This window comes from Ascaphus truei, chromosome 8 (genome assembly GCF_040206685.1).
Source record: "Ascaphus truei isolate aAscTru1 chromosome 8, aAscTru1.hap1, whole genome shotgun sequence".
Lineage (NCBI taxonomy): Eukaryota > Metazoa > Chordata > Amphibia > Anura > Ascaphidae > Ascaphus > Ascaphus truei.
In genome coordinates, this window is record NC_134490.1 from 96,369,502 (window position 1) to 96,390,205 (window position 20,704).

The 20,704-nt window shown below is 41.5% G+C and overlaps 1 protein-coding gene across 3 annotated transcripts in view; it reads right to left on the bottom strand.

The window, feature by feature from the left end:
- Positions 1-20,704, bottom strand: part of FAM13C (family with sequence similarity 13 member C) — a 507,877-nt gene that overhangs the window by 184,044 nt on the left and 303,129 nt on the right. For all 3 annotated transcript variants that reach the window (XM_075612947.1, XM_075612948.1, XM_075612946.1), the window contains exon 6: positions 6,266-6,322. In XM_075612947.1, the coding sequence (XP_075469062.1) occupies positions 6,266-6,322 (57 nt within the window). The remainder of the gene's footprint in view (positions 1-6,265; positions 6,323-20,704) is intronic.

Genomic DNA, 20,704 nt, shown 5'->3' on the forward strand with positions numbered 1-20,704 from the left:
CTGTGTAAAGATTTCAGTAATAAATCACCATTAATTGATGAGAAAGCCAGTTAGTTATTGATAAGGAGAAAATGGGGAGTGAGCAAGATTTAGTTCTGGTTATTTCAAGCTACTGTAATAATATTCTTACTTATTACACTGCACCCTTTATTTCTTCAGATTAAGAGTCTCTAGGTGAACTTTGCCACTTTCGCACGTATCTACTTCTAAATAAAAATTATAGGAGTATTAAAGTGCTTGGCAGACCGGTTCATCGGTGCCTGGCAAAAACCTAGACCTGTTTTCTTGAATATGCATTCTTTTGTCCCCTACTTAAAGTTCAGGAAGTTTCTCCTTCGTGGCGTTTCAACCCTTTGTTTTTTTGCCACCCCACATCCATGGCCCTGTTCCATGTCCCAGTCCTGTTTATGTAACCTTGCCTGTTATCCTGTTTACCCCGGATTCTTTGTCTCTGCCTTATTTAAACCCTGTTAGTTATCATTTTCCTTCCTGAGTTCTGTCACCTCCTCGGGGTTCTCAGATTGCCCACTGAAAGCTCTCCCACAAGTAGAACAAAGGTTGTTTATCCCACAGTATAAATGACCGAAGCTAAATGGGAGGTGTAAATGTCACACCTCCAGTTTGGATACAAACCCTGGAAGCTGACCCCCCTAAAAATTGTGAAGAATTTAACAATCAACTTGGCTTCCTTAAACATAAGCTTAAAACAAATATCCAGTGGCTTTGGTTTCTTTGGAAACTAAAGGGGCAGTTTCTCCTAAGACCAAAGTATAATGATGGCAGTAACCGGTTTAAGGGGTTTAAAGCAATATTTATAAAGTGGTGCAATTCCATAAAGCCCCTTATATCCCTTATATAAAGTAAATGGGCTGCAAAGTGTGTTATGGGATAGCTGGGCTTGGTAATTATGATCTTAAATAGTTAAATAATTTTATTTTTGTAAACATGGTGAGGTGATTGCTTTCCTTTGGCTACTCTCCTTTGTATGATGTCACTGTGAGATCAATAAGAGTTTGCACATATTAATACATTTTCAAAGAAACAAAGGATGACAGATTTTTGCTTCAAGCACAGTTATATTTGTTTAAGAAAACCATGTGATTGTTAAATGATGTTTTCATGTAAGCTACTGTACCAAGGACTGCACATTAATGCACACATTTCCTCTGAAAAGGAGGGTGGGGGGTGTTATCATTCAAGTGTTTTCTCTACCCTTATCCCAACCTCTATATATATGTATATCTTTATTTATATAGTGCCATCCATGTAAATAGTTCTTTACAGCAGTGGCACACGTGGCATAATAGGAATCAGCAATGCATACATAAAAGTAACATTGAGAAAAGGAGTGCCTGCCCCGAAGAGCTTGCAATCTAAGTGGTTAGTAGCGAGAACTAGAGAGACAGTAGGAGGGGTGTTATGGTAAGTGTGTCTGCAAGAGGGCAGTGCATATGAGATGTATAGAATCAGCAAGCGCAGCTACCCACATGCTTCGTTAAAGAGGGGTGTTTTAACATGGGCCTTTAAGGTGGAGAGAGATGGTGCCAGTCGAATATTGAGGGGAAGTGCATTTCATCCAGAGGTGTGGGGCAGTCAGTGAGACAGACATCTATACAGTATATATCCTCTCGCCAGGTGTAAAGCGAGAAATTAGGGCTGAGATGTAAGGCGGGCAGAAGAGTGTATAGCCTGAAAAGAGAGAAGGAGATTTTTGAAAGTAATGCAGGATTTAATTGGAAGACAGGAGGTATTTCCACAGGAAAGATGCTGAAACAGATTTAAGAGTAAAGCGATTCTAGCAGCAGCGTTTCGGGTAGATTGTAGGTGAGAGGCAGGAAGGCCGGACAGTAGAAGGTTACAATAGTCGAGACGGGAGAGAATGAGGGTCTGTGTTAGAGTTTTAGCAGTCGAGGAGAGTGTGAGGGAGTAGTAAAATGACACCTAGGTAGCATGCTTGATACTGGGTAGTTCTACTAACAGTAATTGCGGAGGGAAGAACCTACCCTTATCGGAGATTCAATAAAGGGATGGGGTGAGAGGGGGTTTCCTGTCAAAACTGTTGCGGAACACACAGTGATTTAACCCTAGACATGCCAGTGCCATTAGTTCACTTTGATCTTACCCCTATAGAGAACATCAAGTCTGCAATGCTACTTAGTAATGTATTTTAGGAGCAAAAATATGAATTTAATTTGAAGGCAGAAAATAAAAAAACAAGAAGCAAAATATGCATTACAATTCCATTGCTTTAATTTGTCAAACATTGTTTACTTTTGATATTCTTGTCATAGTTTACCTGGCATTGTGTGTACTTGGCATCACTGTGATGAGAAATGTGTCAATTTGGTGCAAATGGTAAAGTACAGTAGGAGTGCTTTAGTAGGCTTTGGTGCAGTTATCAAAATAAAGGAACAGTTAGACAAGTTATGAAGCCTGTACTAGAGGTAGATCCTCAGAAGTCTGTTAAATATGTCCTACTGTGACTTCCGCTTGTTTGCATATGGCTAATGTGGAGTTATCCAGCTAAAGTCTGGATAAGTGATATTCCGGCGCTAACTGACTGTAACCTTGGCTCGAATTAGCCATAGGATAAGGAAGATGCCAGATATATATTGCAATCCAATACATACCAGGCATCTTCCTTTGCATTGTGTCCGCTGTCGACCATGGCCGACCGATGGCTTCTCCATTTTGGCTTTATTTTTGTTAAATAAATCATGACACGGTGTAATATGTCATGGTAAAAAGCTATAACAGTAAATACACAATAAATAAAATCATTAAAATAAAAACAATCACATAACCCTCAATTGGTGCAAGATTGCCAATTACTGGAGACCCTAAATAAATAAATGTATTACTTACCCCAGCCGGGATGAAGGCTGTCCTTCTCATACTCCGGGGCACCCAGAGATTAATCCAATAAATGGGTGATGCCCAACCATAAAAATACAACAATCCAAGCCCAGTGGCTTAAAAATCAAACACCAAAAAAGTAGTAAAAAATAATCTTACACCGATGGCACAAACATAAACAAACTCTAAAAATCAGGGAAAATAAATCAAGGCCCTGGATCCTCCGTTGATAGAGTAGTCTTCGCTGAGTATTTCTTGTTTTTTTTTAAAGCTGTCTTCTTTTTCTTCTTTCTTTAACTAGGATGTTAACTCTTCCTCTCATTTCAGTTTTCTGAGACATCCCAGGCCTTATATAATGCCTTTGATGTCACAGAAGACTAGTCACATGGTACACAACTAATCATATTCCTTGATATACCATGTGTTCCCCTCTGACTTTTCAAAAGTTAGGGAATCCTGTGGTACATGAACCAACATGATTGGTTCATGTACTGTGTGATTCCTTTCCTTTGAGGTGGCATTACAGCACAAAAAATGGAAGGAATCACATGGTACATCAACAAAAAGGTTGCTTGATGTACCATGTGATTCCCTTACTTTTGCCTGCCAAGTCATTTTTATGCAAAAGTGAGATAATCACATGGTACATCAACCAAAAGGATTGGTTGTGTACCTGGTGACTGGTCTTCTGTGACATCACAGTACTTATATAAAGCCTGGGATGTCTCAGAAGACCGGGATAAGAGGCAAGAGCCTGCCTGAAGAAAGAAGAATGTTTTAAAGAAAAGAAGAATAAAAGAAAAAATACTCACTGGAGACTGCACTTCTATCAATGTAGGATCCAGGGCTTTGTGGCAAGTTGAGGATCTACCGACGTCCATCCAGGATGCCAACAGAATGAACAAAGGCTATTGGAACTCGATTTTGTTTATTTTTGTGCCATCGGGCTGGGATTATATTTTACTACTTTTTTATTTGTTTTTTATTTTTAACTTTGGCATCAGGTTTAAATAATTTTTCATGGTTTTGTGGATTTTTATTGGCTATCTGGCTTAGATTGTTATAGTTACATTTTTTTATGTTTGGGCATCAGCCCTTTATTAATCTTCAGGTGCCCCTGAGGGCAAGTAATATTTAGTGGGGTAAGTAATATTTAGTAATAATAATAGTAAGTTATTTAGTGTCACCATTAATTGGCAATGTGGCTATCTAGGCCCTATTGACTAGTTAGCAATAGTGACAATCAATGGATTAAAATGTTAGTGTTCATGTGATGTGATTGTTTTTCATTTGTCACGTATTTGCTGTTGTAATGCTTTTCTATGACAAAAGATGTAATTTGGCTAATAGGGCTATGGCCATTGCTGTATGGGGGGAGGGGAGATTTGTTGAGGAGATGGGGATAGGGGGGTGGGTTATAGGGGTAGGTGCCCCCAAGAAGACAGTTTGGACCAGCCAGGGGAGTTATGTCCAGCCACTAACGGCGGGTATAGCCACAACCTAAAAAAAGCCTTAACAAATGCATTGATTCCTGCGTTACATTTAACGGACTGCTGAGGATATGCATCAACGTGGTGCCCACCTCTTTTGCATACCATTAGTACAAACATCCCTTAAAGTTAACAGCAGGCCATCGTTACTTTAACACGGCACTTAATGCCTCATTAATGAGTTTTGCAGATAATTGAAGTTAACATATTGCCAAGTATTTTCCAGACATCTGAGAATCTACCCGTAGGTAGGAGTTGGAGATAAACACATTGTTTTCTCAATATTGGAGCGTGTCTGTGACTGACAGACAAGAGAATTGCATATATACAGTAGTATTACTTGTCACTAAGGAACTTGTGCACTCAACATTTCTCCTTTACAGTGCTATATGGATTATAGTTCAGTTTTTTCCCAGTTTTAATTGCACTAAATCACACGTTCACGTGTCACATGTTCCCTTGTTGTTCAGTCCCAGCCTGCTACCTTCTTTTGTAATAGTGAAGATGTTGAGTCCACAAGACAATAAGAAATATTATGCAGCTGCTTAAATGGAGTTTACCTTGGTGGGGTTAGCAGCTTAAATCATTTTGTGATCAAAAGATGCAACCAAATGACTCCTTTGTAAGACTTTGGATCAAATATGTAATGAATAAATTGCAAGCCCATTTAGAAAGTAGCGCAGGGTTTTTGTATTCATTTTGCATAAATGTATGGCCAATTCTCATTTCCTAGCAGCACTCCTAAGGCATTGAATGATTTTTAGGATTAATGATGCCTTTTGTTGCATGGGTAGAGGTTTTGAGCTCTCTGTTAATCTCAATATATCAACAGCAAGATTATTTTTTAAATGCTGTAATAAACACTCCTGAATCCATCTAAGAATGTTATGCCAGTATAGATTAAAGTGCCATCAAAAAGTAGCGGGCTCTTATAAAATATAAGATCTGGTTTAATTACCGCATGGTAATACAGACTAGTCTGCTTAGAGACAATAGCACTAAGACTCACAATTTGGCAGCGCTGGTTGACTTGTGATTGTAAATGCAAGCAAATACATGTAAAGACTGTGGAATTGCTGCCTCCCCCCTCACCCCTACGCTTTCTTTCTTTATGTACCCCTTATTCCCCCCCCCACCCCCCTCGTGTATACTATGGAAAAACAATTAAATAAAATATGATTTATTAAACGCAGACAGGAAAACTGCACCACTTACACAGGCACATTTTTATACTGTACATCTCTTTATAATATTAAAGTGACAATCTAATCCTCTAACTCCTACTATAGCCACTCCCCAAAATACTCAATGGAGCACACCTAGATCAAAGCATCAATGCAAAGTAACACAGTCAAAATGATGGCATTTTCAACCGTTTTTGCAGCAATGCGCCAGTTTGCGAACTTCATACATATCCGCCTCAATTGTAAAGCAGCAAAAAAAACAGTTTTTACATGAGCTGGTTCTGCAAGTCTCCCGAATTATGACCCTGTTCTCCTTTACTGTCTTATCACCTTAAGGTCCTGCGGCTATTGTGTCCCCAGTCCCCTTTCAAGAACATAAAGATCACATAGACCAGGGTCGGTCAAAAAGGAGCATGTTATGTGCCAAAGTAACATTATTGTTACTCCTTATCTCCCTGGCAATGATATTGCCAGGAGCCATATTACATTTTTCGGAGGAAATATCAGCTGAACCGAAATCCAAAGTAACCTTTTGTTCATTAAAGGTCATGGAAAAGGCAATTTTACAAACTGAGCAAAGGTCCTTAGACTGTAGTTTTTAAAAAGTTGTACTTATGTTTGTTCTATGAACACGGAGACTTTAAAAAAAAAAAAAACTGTACATATATAAATAAAAGTACTGGTTCTCCATACTTCCATGTGCATCATTGAAAATGATTATAGTGCGTGACTCACCTGAGCTTGGAACAGACAGTTTGGTCCTCATGTAGGGAGTGTGTTTCAACTTCGCACCTTGAAAAAAAAACATGATTACACTTAGTAACTAGTATACTATCACTGTTAAAGTGGCTTCACCTCTTATTTTTTCTAGGTTTGGAATAGGGGGTCTTCGGACATTGATTTCAGCTCTGGAGACTCCCTGCTTCCCACCTGGGGGGGGTGGGGGGGGGAATATATTGAAATGTGCTTTGGGGAGTGTCAATAAGAGGAGTTACCCTTTTTGTTAGAACCAAAAAAACTCTGCCAGATATGAAGTGACAGATTTACTAAGCATCACCTGATGCTTATCTGGGTGAATGGCTATTTTGAACATGTTTTAATGTGCACAGAACAACTTTGAGAATATTTGTGGCATTTCAGCAGCTCCTAATAGGACTATGGTCTGCATTTACCAAGCCATGCTACAGCATTAGACACCTTCCAGCTCTTTCAGTTGGTGGAAGATGTCTTACAGCAGTAGACAGCTTAGTACATACTGTATGGTCCTATGTATTAAAGGTGCAGTACTGCCCCAACTAAAATGTGGATTAAACAGAATAGGTAATGAAGACAGAAATTTAACAACAGGTAACGGACAATACCTTATTTAAAGTATTCAACATTAAAAATACATTTAAGTAGCATAGCTTCATTGTAAGTGTATACAGATGTAGCAGACAGTATTACTCCTAATAACACAGGTTGGCGCACAAAATAACGCACAGAGCTAAAAATGAAAAAAAAAAAATGGTACACACCAAAAAAGAAAACAAGGAAACAAAGAAGAAAATGAATGTAATTTTCATCAAATGGACTGGTAAGATATATGCAGAATATAGTAGGAGATCTTAACAGGCAAGTTATGAATAAAGAGTTACCAGACACTCTAATACACAGGTTGTTCCGTGGCACCCTGGGGTGCTGTGGGTGTCCTAAAAGGGTGCCGGGGGGGTTTCCCTATTTGTTTACTGGAGAAGGTAGGGAGGAGTGTGCTCATGGAGGCTGTCCGGGCTGGGGAGGGTGAATTAAAAAAAACCACCATGACATTGATGTCAACTAACATCTAGTGCCATAACTGAGAGCGGCATTGACTGTAACAGAGTGTGGAGGCGGGGCTTGTGCAGCAGAGCCGCGAGATACAAGTACGGTAAAAAAACGAGCATAACAAATGTATTTGTGTTTATTATGTGTATTAATGTACTGTACAGCATATTTAATAGTTATATGATTTAATCAGAGTTGTGGCGAGGGGAGGAAGCACATTGATGTGGTGCTAAGTGTGAGTGGGGAGCACTCTGATGTGGCGTCAAGTGTGTGTGGGGAGCACTCTGATGTGGCGTCAAGTGTGTGTGGGGAGCCCTCTGATGTGGCGTCAAGTGTGTGTGGGGAGCACTCTGATGTGGCGTCAAGTGTGTGTGTGGGGAGCACTCTGATGTGGCACAAAGTGTGTGTGGAGAGCACTCTGATGTGGCGCCAAGTGTGTGTGTGGGGAGCACTCTGATGTGGCACAAAGTGTGTGTGGGGAGCACTCTGATGTGGCGCCAAGTGTGTGTGTGGGGACCACTCTGATGTGGCGCCAAGTGTGTGTGTGGGGACCACTCTGATGTGGCACAAAGTGTGTGTGGGGAGCACTCTGATGTGGCGCCAAGTGTGTGTGGGGAGCACTCTGATGTGGCGCCAAGTGTGTGTGTGGGGAGCACTCTGATGTGGCGCCAAGTGTGTGTGCGGAGCACTCTGGTGTGGCGCCAAGTGTGTGTGTGGGGAGCCCTCTGATGTGGCGCCAAGTGTGTGTGTGGGGAGCCCTCTGATGTAGCGCCAAGTGTGTGTGTGGGGAGCACTCTGATGTGGCGCCAAGTGTGTGTGTGGGGAGCCCTCTGATGTGGCGCCAAGTGTGTGTGTGGGGAGCCCTCTGATGTGGCGCCAAGTGTGTGTGTGGGGAGCACTCTGATGTGGCGCCAAGTGTGTGTGTGGGGAGCACTCTGATGTGGCACAAAGTGTGTGTGGGGAGCACTCTTATGTGGCACAAAGTGTGTGTGGGGAGCACTCTGATGTGGTGCCAAGTGTGTGTGTGGGGAGCACTCTGATGTGGCGCCAAGTGTGTGTGTGGGGAGCACTCTGATGTGGCACCAAGTGTGTGTGTGGGGAGCACTCTGATGTGGCACCAAGTGTGTGTGTGGGGAGCACTCTGATGTGGCACAAAGTGTGTGTGAGGAGCACTCTGATGTGGGGTGCACTAGTGGCGTTAATTAATAAGGTCTGTTCTGAGTAAATGCACCCGATCCAGAACTACTACCATTCAAGTCAATGACCATTAACGCAGAATCTGGTGCGTTAACCGATAATAGACGTTATTCAAGTGTGCGGACCCACTGAAGGGTTTAAAGTAGCAGCACCTTGAGCGAGCCTTGTGTGTGTGCGTGGGGGAGGGGGGTACAGGGTATAGCTGCATGAAGGATTAGCTGTACTGCAGTTCAAAGAAATGGCATATTTTCAAAAGGCAGGTCATCATAATAATTTGATCACTACACCCCCAAATACATAAAAAGCACACAAATCAACCATGTGCAGTCAAACGCAGTGTCGCAGTCAAAAGCTACAGCACAGATTGAAAATCGTAATATCAAGATGGTTTAGGCAGGCTTGTGGAGAAAATAAAAAATGAGGAGAATTTTTTTTTTTTGGTCACTCACTCTTGAACTTCGAAAGCAAGCAGTGGTGAACTTACAGACGCATGCGCAGTAATCATCAGCTATCAAGCGGGAATGTGATTGAAACCAGAAGACACACATTCAAAGGAATGGTGTGGGAGCGGTGTACTGTACTGTAGATAAGATAAGAAGTTGAAATACTGCAGTGCAGTAAATTATCCTGTGTGTGTGCGGGGGCGAGCGAGGGGAGAGCGCTGTATATGCCGAAATGTGATACTGTTACAGCACACGCCTATGCGTTTCAACAATGTTCAAATGAGACATACAGCACTGCAAATACATGTATAAATATGCAAATTTACAATTACTGCGCGCGCACACGCAGACTGTGTACTGACGTAGGTTGAACTGCTAAAGTATTAGACTTCGAAGACACCAGCTCGCAAACGCCCCCCTGAGTTTTTAGACGGTATTGTAATATTGCAGACAGAGCTAATAAAATGCTAATATTACGAGCGCTAAAATACCGCAATACACTCCGGAAAAAAAAAACATACTGCATCTGCCCGCGGTTATCAGAGTTGCACCGCTACGGCCGCACTAGGGCACTAGTGGCGGCCGCCACTGTATTTGACAAAGAGGATATATTTCAGACACTTAATTAATATTTAGAATTAATCATTTTCATACTGTATGTATTTAGTGTGTTGGTACATGTGCTGATGGTGCTCATTCAATGAAACATAGATATTGGTCGGATCAGCAGATTAGATCCCATAGATGTATGTGTGTCCGCATGGACCAGTCCACTGTATCTTGGGTATTAGTACAGCAGCCCTTACAAGGAATAAGGGACTAGTACCTAGTGCTCACTGGCACACATATATAGTATATAGAATGTCCCATATAAAGCTGATAAATGCATAAACCCACAGGGAAAACTCACTGTTTAACTCCCAGGTCCTTCAGTGCAGTCCTATTGCGGTTTCCAAACAGCGTGCAGATCCACCAAGGAGATGAACAGGAACAAATTGCAGAAAACGGCAGCGCACTGCCACAAAAGCAGGAGGAGGCTCACAAGTAAAATAAAGTGATTTATTCCATGATAGGATCAAACATAGCCCCTAGATAGCTCCACAAGCAACACACCTATGCGTTTCGGGCCGTGAACCCTTTATCAAGGTGTTCATGTCTTGAAGATCAATTAGCACAGAAAAAAAATGTGGACATCCTCACCATGCAAATTGACGAAGCCACTGAAAACAGTGGGAAGGCCCAGCTTTGATCAGACATCAGATTTGTTGATGATGATTACAGCAAAAAATTATCCTTCCACTATTTGACAAAGAGCTTTTAGAAAGAGGATATATTTCAGACACTTAATTATTATTTGGAATTAATAATTTTCCTATGTATTTGGTGTGTTGATATATGTGCTGATGGTGCTCATTCAATGAAAGGTTCATTAAAAGGAGCATAAAATAGCAATTGTCGGAGGCGTGCTCGCGACGTCAGGGCGCATGCACTTGTGCTAATAAAGCTCCGTGCATCCCACCCGCTAGATTTCAATAGAGCCTCCTATCGGCACCTCGTTTTGATCTAAAAACCACAGCAGCAGGCGGGGGAACATCAGGAGATGACCCCGGAAAGCCAAGGCCCCAGATTTGCCTCGATTCGGCCGGGGACCCTCCATGTCGGCAGAGAAAAAGAAAGATGGCGCCGAGGCGCGCACACAGGAGCGCGCGCCATTGGAATCAACACAGGAAGGAGAGAGAGACTAGGAGCCGGCAGAGAGGCACAGGGACACGGCTGGGGGGCAGAAAGTTTCAAAGGAATGGGTGAGTGGCACAGTGGGGAGAGATATTGCACTCACCAAGCAGGACCTTCAGGTTTTGCTCTAGGAACTGCAAGCTGGGTTCCAGGTATCAACAAAACAAACAAAGCGCACAACACTCATCGTGAAAAATGTAATAAACAGTGTTTATATATAAGGTGTTTCAAGGTTAAGTGTACATCATGAATGATTTAATCAGGCATAGAGGGCCACATTGTGGCTCTCTATGCCTGATTAAATCATTCATGATGTACGCTTAACCTTGAAACACCTTATATATAAACACTGTTTATTACATTTTTCACGATGAGAGTTGTGCGCTTTGTTTGTTTTGTTGTTACTAGATCCTAGGGCCTTGGGCTGCCCTTTTATCACAGCAGCAGATGCTCATCTACATTGGTATACAGTATGTATGTACCTTATACACTTTTATCACGTGGTTGGGTGTATTTGATATTATTTTTTTTTATCACATCAACACTTTTTTATTTAGTTAGTATTCTTGTGCGCACTTGTCTGTTTTTTCCTATGGGTTCCAGGTATCACTGGACAAAGCAGTGTTAGAGTTTAAAGCAGAAGTTGTTTACTGTCTAAAAGAACCACAGAGCTGAAAAACAAGATGGACGTTACCTTACAAAATCAGGTAAATACGGACGTCTAGGTCCTGGGTCTCAATGAAGAGGTCAGAGCCATGAGAGGCAGTAAGGATGATTTGGAGAATAGGGAGCGGAGGCAGAATTTACGAATTCACCATATTCCTGAGACGGTGTCCGTGGAAGCCCTGCAGCCATATATTAAGAGACTCTTCTTGTCAATTGACCCCAACTACAAGACAGTGAAATGTTAATGGACAGAGCTCATAGAGTGTTGGGCCCGAGATATGATGACCCCAGAAGAAGCAGAGTTGTGGTATTGAGGCTTCATCAATACGCAACTAGGGATAGGATTATAAAGAGCTGCAGAAATAAAGGATCAAAGAATTTCGAAAACGCTCCTATTCAGATCTTCCAGGACCTGTACAGATTTACTATAGAAAGGCGAAGAGGACTGCGACCGGTGACAGCGATACTCCAGGAAAAGGGGATTCTCTATCGATGGGGCTTCCCGTTCCACGGAGCCACGGAGGGAAACAGGTTTCGATCCGCTATCCTGAGGAATCTGCATATTTTCTCTCAGCGCTAAGACTGGGCCCTAAGGATAGGTCGGGTCAGCAGCAAAGATCTCAAGATGGCTATTTCGAGGATGAGCAATCAGCCGAGGGGGCAAAAGCCTGAAGAGGTCAGAGCCAGGACCTGCTACGTTCTTCAGAGAGCTCTGCTGAGCTCCTTTTTGTTGTCCACCCAAAGCTTTGGAAGTTTCAGTATGAGCCCACGGTGGTCTTGCTGGCAATCGCGTCGGCGATCCATGGCGGTCCAAAGAAATTGACGTTGGATCCGCAGCTTTTGTTTTTTCTCTTCTTTCTTTGTTTTCTCTCTGTGTTTTTTTTCTCCCTTATATCTTTTAGGTTCCATTTTATGTATGGCTCTGTCTGATTCGGGGTCACCTTCCTTCTGCTTAGGTGATAGGCTATCTCTGTCGAGGGGAGAAGCCACCTCGTGGTATCTATAAAATTAATATTTGCACAGAGCTGGGAAACGTATGGACTGAGGGGCCAGGCAGTGGGTGAGTGGGCCCTGGCCCAAAGACTCGAAAGAGATGGTTCATTTGAGGGGTTGCGCGCCACACTGGTAATCAAGCTACAGATATAACGGACATTACATTTCTACTAAAGGACAATAGCAGCCCCTGCTTCTGAAATGAATCTTAACAATTATTGAATGTTTAAAATGAGAAATATAAAGTGCGATGTATATTGTTTCCCATGTTGTTTACCTTTCCTTCTCTCCAACTGTTCTATATTATTATATAGCAAGCTGTATATGATTAAGGGTTTTAAAATTGGCAGGCATTGACCTGCTTTTTAAAGGCCACAAAATTGGGATGAGTGGCTGGATACACTCATCTTATTTTTCAATGTAATTTTTGTTTGTTGTTTTGTTTTTCTCCAATTTCCCAGTATGGGAAATTTCCCTCCCCCTTTTTTACCCTTTTTCCCAGTTGTCTATTACAACCGTTAACATTTTTAAAACACAACTTTCACGAGGGATAGAGAGATACGTAACTGGGAATGGCTAGTGAAACGCCACTGAAGTTAATCTCTCAGAATGTTAAGGGCTTAAATAGTAATGCTAAGCATAGATTGGCCCTTAAAGAATTTAGGAAACTGAAAGCAGATATTGTTTTTCTACAAGAGACGCACTTTGACACCCAAGAGCCCCCGAACACTTTCAGCGGGATATATCCTTTAGCATTATATACATCTTATTCCAGTAAAAAAAGGGGTGTCGCGATTTTGATATAACATGATATCCCGTTCCAGATATTGGAGGTTAAGAGAGACCAAGGTGGGAAGTCCCTTGTGGTTCATGGACTTCTTTCAGGCCTACATATCACACAAGTGAATGTATATGCACCTAACGAGGAACAAATTGATTTTTTAAGGGAAACATTGGAGTCTATTGGGGATAGCGGAGAACATTCTATGATTTTTGGAGGAGATTTTAAATTAGTACCGGACCCGGATTTGGACAAATCCACACATCCACGGCAGCCACACTCTGCACTAACATATATGGTAGCGAAGAACTTTATTTTACTAATTAAAGATTTTGGTCTGCTCGATGCCTGGCGTCGCTCGCATAAAGGACAGAGAGATTATTATTTTTACTCGCCCCCCTCACGACTCGTACTCAAGAATAGATAATATACTTGTAACCCTAAACATTTTGGAAGTATAGGGCCTATTACGTGGTCGGACCATGCTCCGGTTGCGATTTTGTTTGACCGCCCATTCGTCAGGATTCAATCATTCCATTGGAGGATGAATGAATCGTTACTAAATCACCGGGAAATTAACTCACAAATTGGAGACTCACACAAAAACTAGTTCCAAACTAATAATGGGTCTGTAGAATCTACAGCAATATTATGGGAGGCACATAAAGCCATGAATAGAGGACAGTTTATTTCAATAGCATCTTACAGAAAGAGAATGAAAATGAAAATGTAAAAGCAAAAATATTTAACAGATAAAATTGTAACGTTGGAAAGAACACATTAAAAAAAAAACCTGTCTTGGAAAATCTATACAATTCTTAGCCAGGCAAGGGAGGAACTCAAGAGGTTACAACTGGAGGATGTAGAGAAGGACCTTAAGTGGACTAAGTAAACATACTATGATAAGGGAGATAAGACAGACCGGCAAATAAGCTTAGAGGCATCAATTCCCGCTATTAAGATAAAAGGGGGAGAAGTAATATACTGTATAATCCCTCAAATGGTGAGTAAACTTTATACAGAACTATACAACCTAGATAACTCAATCCCGAATACTAAAATCCCTGGTCTGACTCAGATCGAAGATTATTTAAGATTGTAACCTCCCAAAATTGACAGAGGATGACCACAACATTTTCAATGCAAAGATAACTCAATTAGAGCATTGGGTGGGCGGTTGACTCATTGAAGCCATCGAAGGCCCGGGTCCAGATGGTTTTTCAAATTTGTACTATAGGAATTGTAGGGCCTTGTCTGTTAGACTTATTTAATTGTTTTCTTAGCGGAAAACAAATCCCCCCCAGATGACGAAGGCCAATATAGTGGTGATTCCAAAAGAGGGAAAGGATCCTTTATGTTATGCTATATGCTATAGACCAATTTCGTTGCTTAATACGGATTTTACATTTTTTTTGTAAAATCTTAGCTACAGGCTGTCCATGCCCTCTATATGTCGCCAACAGCAACTCTGAAGATCCCAGGTGGGGAGGGGAATCTGATAATGATTAAGAATGGGACTAGACACCCTCCAAAAGACTAAAGCAGATGTTCCCGGAGGCCTCTGATGCTGGTGGGAATGTGGACAGATAGGAGATCTGGCGCACATCTGGTGGTATTGTCCAGTAATCCAGACATACTGGAAGACAGTTTTGAAAGTTAATAGAAGATGATATGGATATTAAGATCCCGCTAGACCCAACCTTAATTATTCTAGCCAAACCTATGGTGAATGTGAATCCTTATACAAATTTAACGCCGGTTAGATGCACTATAGCTGCAGCGTGGAAAAAGACACGCAAGCCCTCTAGAAGAGAGGTTATTAGAAGGGTAAATGAAGTCCAACTAATGGAAAAACTCACTTCATTTCTAAATCATACAAGAAAGTATGACAGGGTTTGAGACCCCTGGTACAGTATGTTGGATCGAGGAATGATCCAAGAAGGAAACAGGGTTCGGGAGTGATGAGTGTCGAACTTCTTTTTTTTATACAAAGTTGTTGGACATGTAATGTGATTATTTTTGACTGTAAGAATTCTGATATAAAATGGTTGTTTCCCTCCGCCCCCCTTTCCCATCAAACTTCTTTTTTTTGTGTATCCCTACCCTTCCTATCTATGTTTGAAAATGTCAATTAAAATATAAGTTTTTAAAAAAATTCCAATTGTCAAGCATCAAAATCCAGACATCCTAACCTCACATTTCATTCTTCATTGAGAAGCTTTAATTGCTAAAATAGTGGGACATGACATGTCCTGCATGACTTAATAAAAATGGTGAATAATATAAGGATTAGACTGAAATCACGTTACATAGTTACATAGTAGACGAGGGTGAAAAAAGACATACATTCATCAAGTTAAACCTATGCTAAATTCAGACAACAGATACTTTATCCTATATTTGTATTTAGAGTACAGGTATATTGATCCAGAGGAAGGCAAACAAAAAAACAAAGCAAAATATCATCTAATAATATCTCATAAGGTGAAAAATAAATTCCTTCCTGACTCCAAATATTGGCAATCAGATTACTCCCTAGATCAGCATCCTTCCCAGGTTTACTTATTTGGTATAACCCTGTATAGCTTTCCTTTCAAAAATTATGTCCAACCTTTTTTGAACATATCCATTGTATGTGCCATCCCTGTCTCCATGGTTAATGAATTCCACATGTTAACTGCTCTTACTGTAAAGAACCATTTCCTTTGTTGCTGGTGAAATGTCCTTTCCTTGAACCTTAAGGGATTACCAAATGTCCTTTGTACTGCCTTTGGGATTAATAGTTATTTTGAAAGCTCCTTTTATTGTCCTCGAATATATTTGTACATAGTTATCATATCCGCTCTTAGACGCCTCTTTTCTAACGTAAATAAATCTAGTTTAGCTAGCCTCTCCTCATAAATCAGATTAGCCTTCCCCTTTATTAATTTGGTGGCTCTTCTCTTCACTTTCTTTAGTTCCATAATGTATTTTCTATGGAGTGGTGCCCAAAATTGTACTCCATATTCAAGGTGTGGTTTTACTAACGCTTTATAAAGGGGCATAATTATGTTTACTTCCCTTTACATTCCCTTCCCTTCCATGCCCGTTTAATGTAAGATAAGATCTTGTTTGCCTTTGCAGCTACTGCATGAAATTTGGGCACTATTGCTATGCATGCTGTCTACAAGCATGGTTTCCCCTAATTTATCCCCATTTAATTTGTAGGTCTCCTGTTTATTCTTGCTTCCCAAATGCATAACCTTACATTTATCTGTATTAAACCTCATCTGCCATTTAACTGCCCAAGTTTCTCATCTATCTAAGTCCTTCTGGAGACAAATTACATCCAGTTCTGATTCAACTACTGTACACAATTTGGTGTCATCAGCAAAGATGGAGACTTTGCTCTTGATGCCAACCTCAAGGTCATTAATAAACAAGTTAAAAAGCACGGGTCCCAGTACCGATCCCTGAGGTACTCCACTTACAACTTTAGCCCAACCGGGAAAAGTTCCATTTATTACAACTCAATGTTGTCTGTCCTTCAACCAGTTTTCAATCCAGGTGCAAATATTTTTACGGAGTCAAATTTGCTTTATTTTGTACATCAACCTCTTGTGTGGAACTGTATCAAAAACCTTTGCAAAATCTAAGTAGACCACATCAACTGCATTACCCTGGTCTAAATTCCTACTTACCTCCTCACAGAAACTAATAATGTTAGTTTGCCATGACCTATCCTTTATAAATCCCTGCTTACTATTACTAATAATTTTGTTTTCCAATAGGTATTCTGGAGTATTATCCCATACAAACCTTCAAGTAGCTTAATAACTATTGAAGTCAGGTTTACAGGTCTGTAATTCCCCGGTTGTGATCTACTGTAGCTCCCTTTTTAAATTTAGGCACCACATCTGCTTTGCGCCAATCTTGTGGTACTGAGCCTGTGGAAATGGAGTCCTTGAATATTAAATGTAATGGTTTGGCTACTACTGAACTCCTTGAGAACTCTTAGATGTATCCCATCAGGGTTGCCGGGAGGACCAGTTTCACTGAAGCACCAGGAACCGGAAGTGACATAGAACGCCGATCAGTTCGGCAAGTGACTGTCGCGGACACCGGAGGTTGCGGAACATCATGAACTGCTCTGTGCCCATGTTTTAAACTTGTTATATGAAACCACATTCCTGATATGTTACATAAAACAGAATTTTGAAAAAGAAGTTCTTTGAAAATTGTGATGACTTCATGGTGGTGAGGACGCTTAAAGTTACCTTTACATGTCTGAGACAGGCACTGAAATGTAAGTGCATATCTCACCATTTACAGATACAAGCATTGTGTTGTGAACTCGCTTCACTACTGTGCTCTTTTTCTTTTTTCTTTTTCTTCCTATGAAACGAGGTGCGCTGATTATTTTGGACATCTTTAATTGTATCAAGTCGCCTATGAACTTCTTCCTCAGTAAACCAATTGTTCATTAATATAGAGATTGTGGCTTCCTTCTGCGGCACTACTATTGAAATTGATTCTTCCCTGAGGCAAATAATTTGTTTAATACCTCTCCTTTTTCCTTATCTCCAATAATTTCCCAGCTCATCTTACACTGAAAGGGTCCTATATTTTATTTTCTATTTTTTTGTTATTAAGGTACTTAAAGAACTTTTTTACGGTTGCTCTAACTTTCTATTGCAATTCTTTTTTCATTATCCATTTTTGCTAATTTGATTGCCCTTTTGCAATTTTTGTTACATTCCTTATAATTCTGATATGATGCCTCCGTCCCTTTTGACTTCAAGAATCTAAACACCTTCCTCTTCTTGTCCATTTCCTCCCCTACCTGTTTATTTAGCCACATTGGTTTAGACTTGTTTCTTTTATACTTATTACCCAAGGGTATACACTGATAAGTGTGCTTTTCTAACAATGTTTTAAAGACTGACCATTTATCTTCCAAATATTTCCTGCAAAAACATCATCCCAATTTATTCCTTGTAGATTTGTTATCAGTTTATTAAAATCTGCCTTTCTAAAGTTTAAAGTCTTTGTTGAACCCAAGAAATATGGTGTTTGATAATTTATTTCAAATGAGACCATGTTATGATGATCACTGTTACCCAAATGTTCCCGGACTTGAATATTTGTTATTAGTTCTACATATCTGGATAATTAAAATCACTGATTATGCAAACATGACCTATATATGTGTACAGTTTAAAAAAATTATGGCGGATCAGTCAGCATTTGTGCCCAATATTGTACACTATTATAAGGTGGCTTTATCAAGAGCGTGCAAGCTTTCATGCGTGCATGAAATTAGACAGGAAATGCTAGCTTTTTTCAAACTTAAGCAGAAAGCAGAATTCTGTACTAAACTGAGCAGTGATCTGTGGTGTGCTAAATTGTCATATAGGGCTGATATTTTCCAACTAATAAACAAAGTGAACATTAACGTGCAAGGGAGAAATGAGAAAATCCTAACATCCTTAGACAAAATGTGTACACTCAAAGAGAAGGTAGTCATGGAGAAAGCATGTACAGTACTTGAAGAAAATATAGAAACCTTTCCTCTTTGAAGAGCTGAATCAAACATGTAGGAAATTACTGCACCGACACACTTTATTCGAGCAAATACCCAGTATGTACCTGGCAGATACCTGGAATGCGCCGCTCCTCACCTCTGACAAGCCCCGTTGCGTTTGCCTTCCCAGCCTGGGTTCATGCCTGGTTGACGGGCGGCTGATCTGTTAAATGATAATGATTAGGATTTAATAGGCTGCAATGCTTCGCGTGTCTACCAGATGGCATAAATTCATGAATTGTAATGCAGTATATATATATATATATATATATATACTGTGCAGTATTGCAGCCAGCGGGAATAAAATGCTTCAATCCCTGTCTGGAAAATAACCCAATATACTCGGGCAGAAAACAGTCACAAACCTCAATACACCCGGATACCCGAATTCGTGGGACTAGCCGAGCTCGAATAAAGTGTGTCGCCAGTGTATACAACCGATTGGTGAACACCTTCAAATATTACAGGAAAAGATCAAGCACTACTTCCATGAAATAGATGACTGGATCAGAAATCCGTTTCTTCAAGCTCACGAAGGAGCTGTGGATTTTAGGCTCAATGAAGAAGAATTGTCTTACAGTATATTTGAAATGACTGCACTCTGATACTAAGGCTTGGGTCTCGCTGCGTCCGGCGGTGCGTCCGGCCGCGTGCGTGCTACTCACCGTATCCTCCGGAGCCGGTCCCAGTCCCTCCTCACTGCAAGGCTCACTACACACTGTGACGCGTCAGCCAGCAGAGGATGAAATAGGATTGTGATCCCAAGCGGCGATGCGTCACGTGGTGTGGCAGGGAGCCAATGAGGAGGGGAGGAGGGGAGGAGCTGTCTGGAGCTACGGGAGGGACGCGGCTTGGGACGGAGGTCTGAGCGCTGGGGCTCTGTGATGTGAAGAGCTCCTCCGTCTTGTATCTGGCGAGGGGGGTGGTGTGTGTGTGAAAATGTTAGATTGCACTTATAGAAATAATACATTTAAGTTGCGTTTCTCGCACATTACCCCCCCTCCGTTTTGGCCACGCCCCTGCCACTAAAAAATGCTCCCAAAGCTGTTAAATCAATTTTTTTTGTGGTTGCCCAGTATATCCAGGTGCTACACATATACAGGCACACTCACTGCCAGGACATGTACTGTAGCTATTAGTGACATACACATATGTTGAGGGGGTTTGCTGCTGATGCCGATTGAAGAGGTCTGAGCCGGTGTTGTGGCCCCACCCCTTTGTCATGGTCCCGCCCACTGACCCGTTTTGGCCACGCCCCCCCGTGCCGGAAAAAGTTAGCTGCAGACCGCAAATCAAGGTGCATTGACTTGCACGTGCCGCCGGCAAGCAAGGCGTCCATGCGGGCGCGTGCAGCGGGGCCTTAGCCTTAGCATGCAGAGGCGTCGCTGAATACTTGCTGAGCCTTTCTCTTTAAAGCAGCACCTCTGCATCCAACTTTTTTTGTTCTGTTTTACTATATGCCGCATGTGACTAGCTTTAATGAGAAATAATTACCTAAGGTGTCGATCGATCCCTTCTCCTGTGATCAATCAGCCAATATCCTGCTTATGGGGCCGACTTCTGACTGTAATCTGTATTCATTTTTTTGTTGGTTTAGGTGCCGACTTTTGTAGGGATACCTGTGCAACTGAACATTATAAATAGCGCCAGCCTTAGAGCAAGGGGGTCGCTTTGAGGCCCTGTGCCATTGGGGGCCCCACTCCTGTCGGCAACACGATCATACTTTTGCCCGAACTGAGGAGGAGCTGGAGGAGGGAGCACGGGGCCCAGGACCAGTAAGACCACTTCTCACCTAAAGTGAGAGGTGTGGGGAGGGGATCCTAACTTCTCCAGAGTGGCCCGCCTCCTGTAGTGTCATGTTGTCATGGTGACGAACAAATTACACTGCCGGAGGAGGACTGCTCTTCAAGGTAAGTCTCGTAAACTTTTTCCACGGAGACAGAACCGCGGTCAGCGTGACGCTTTGGGCCTTGTTTAGGCCACACTTATAGTGC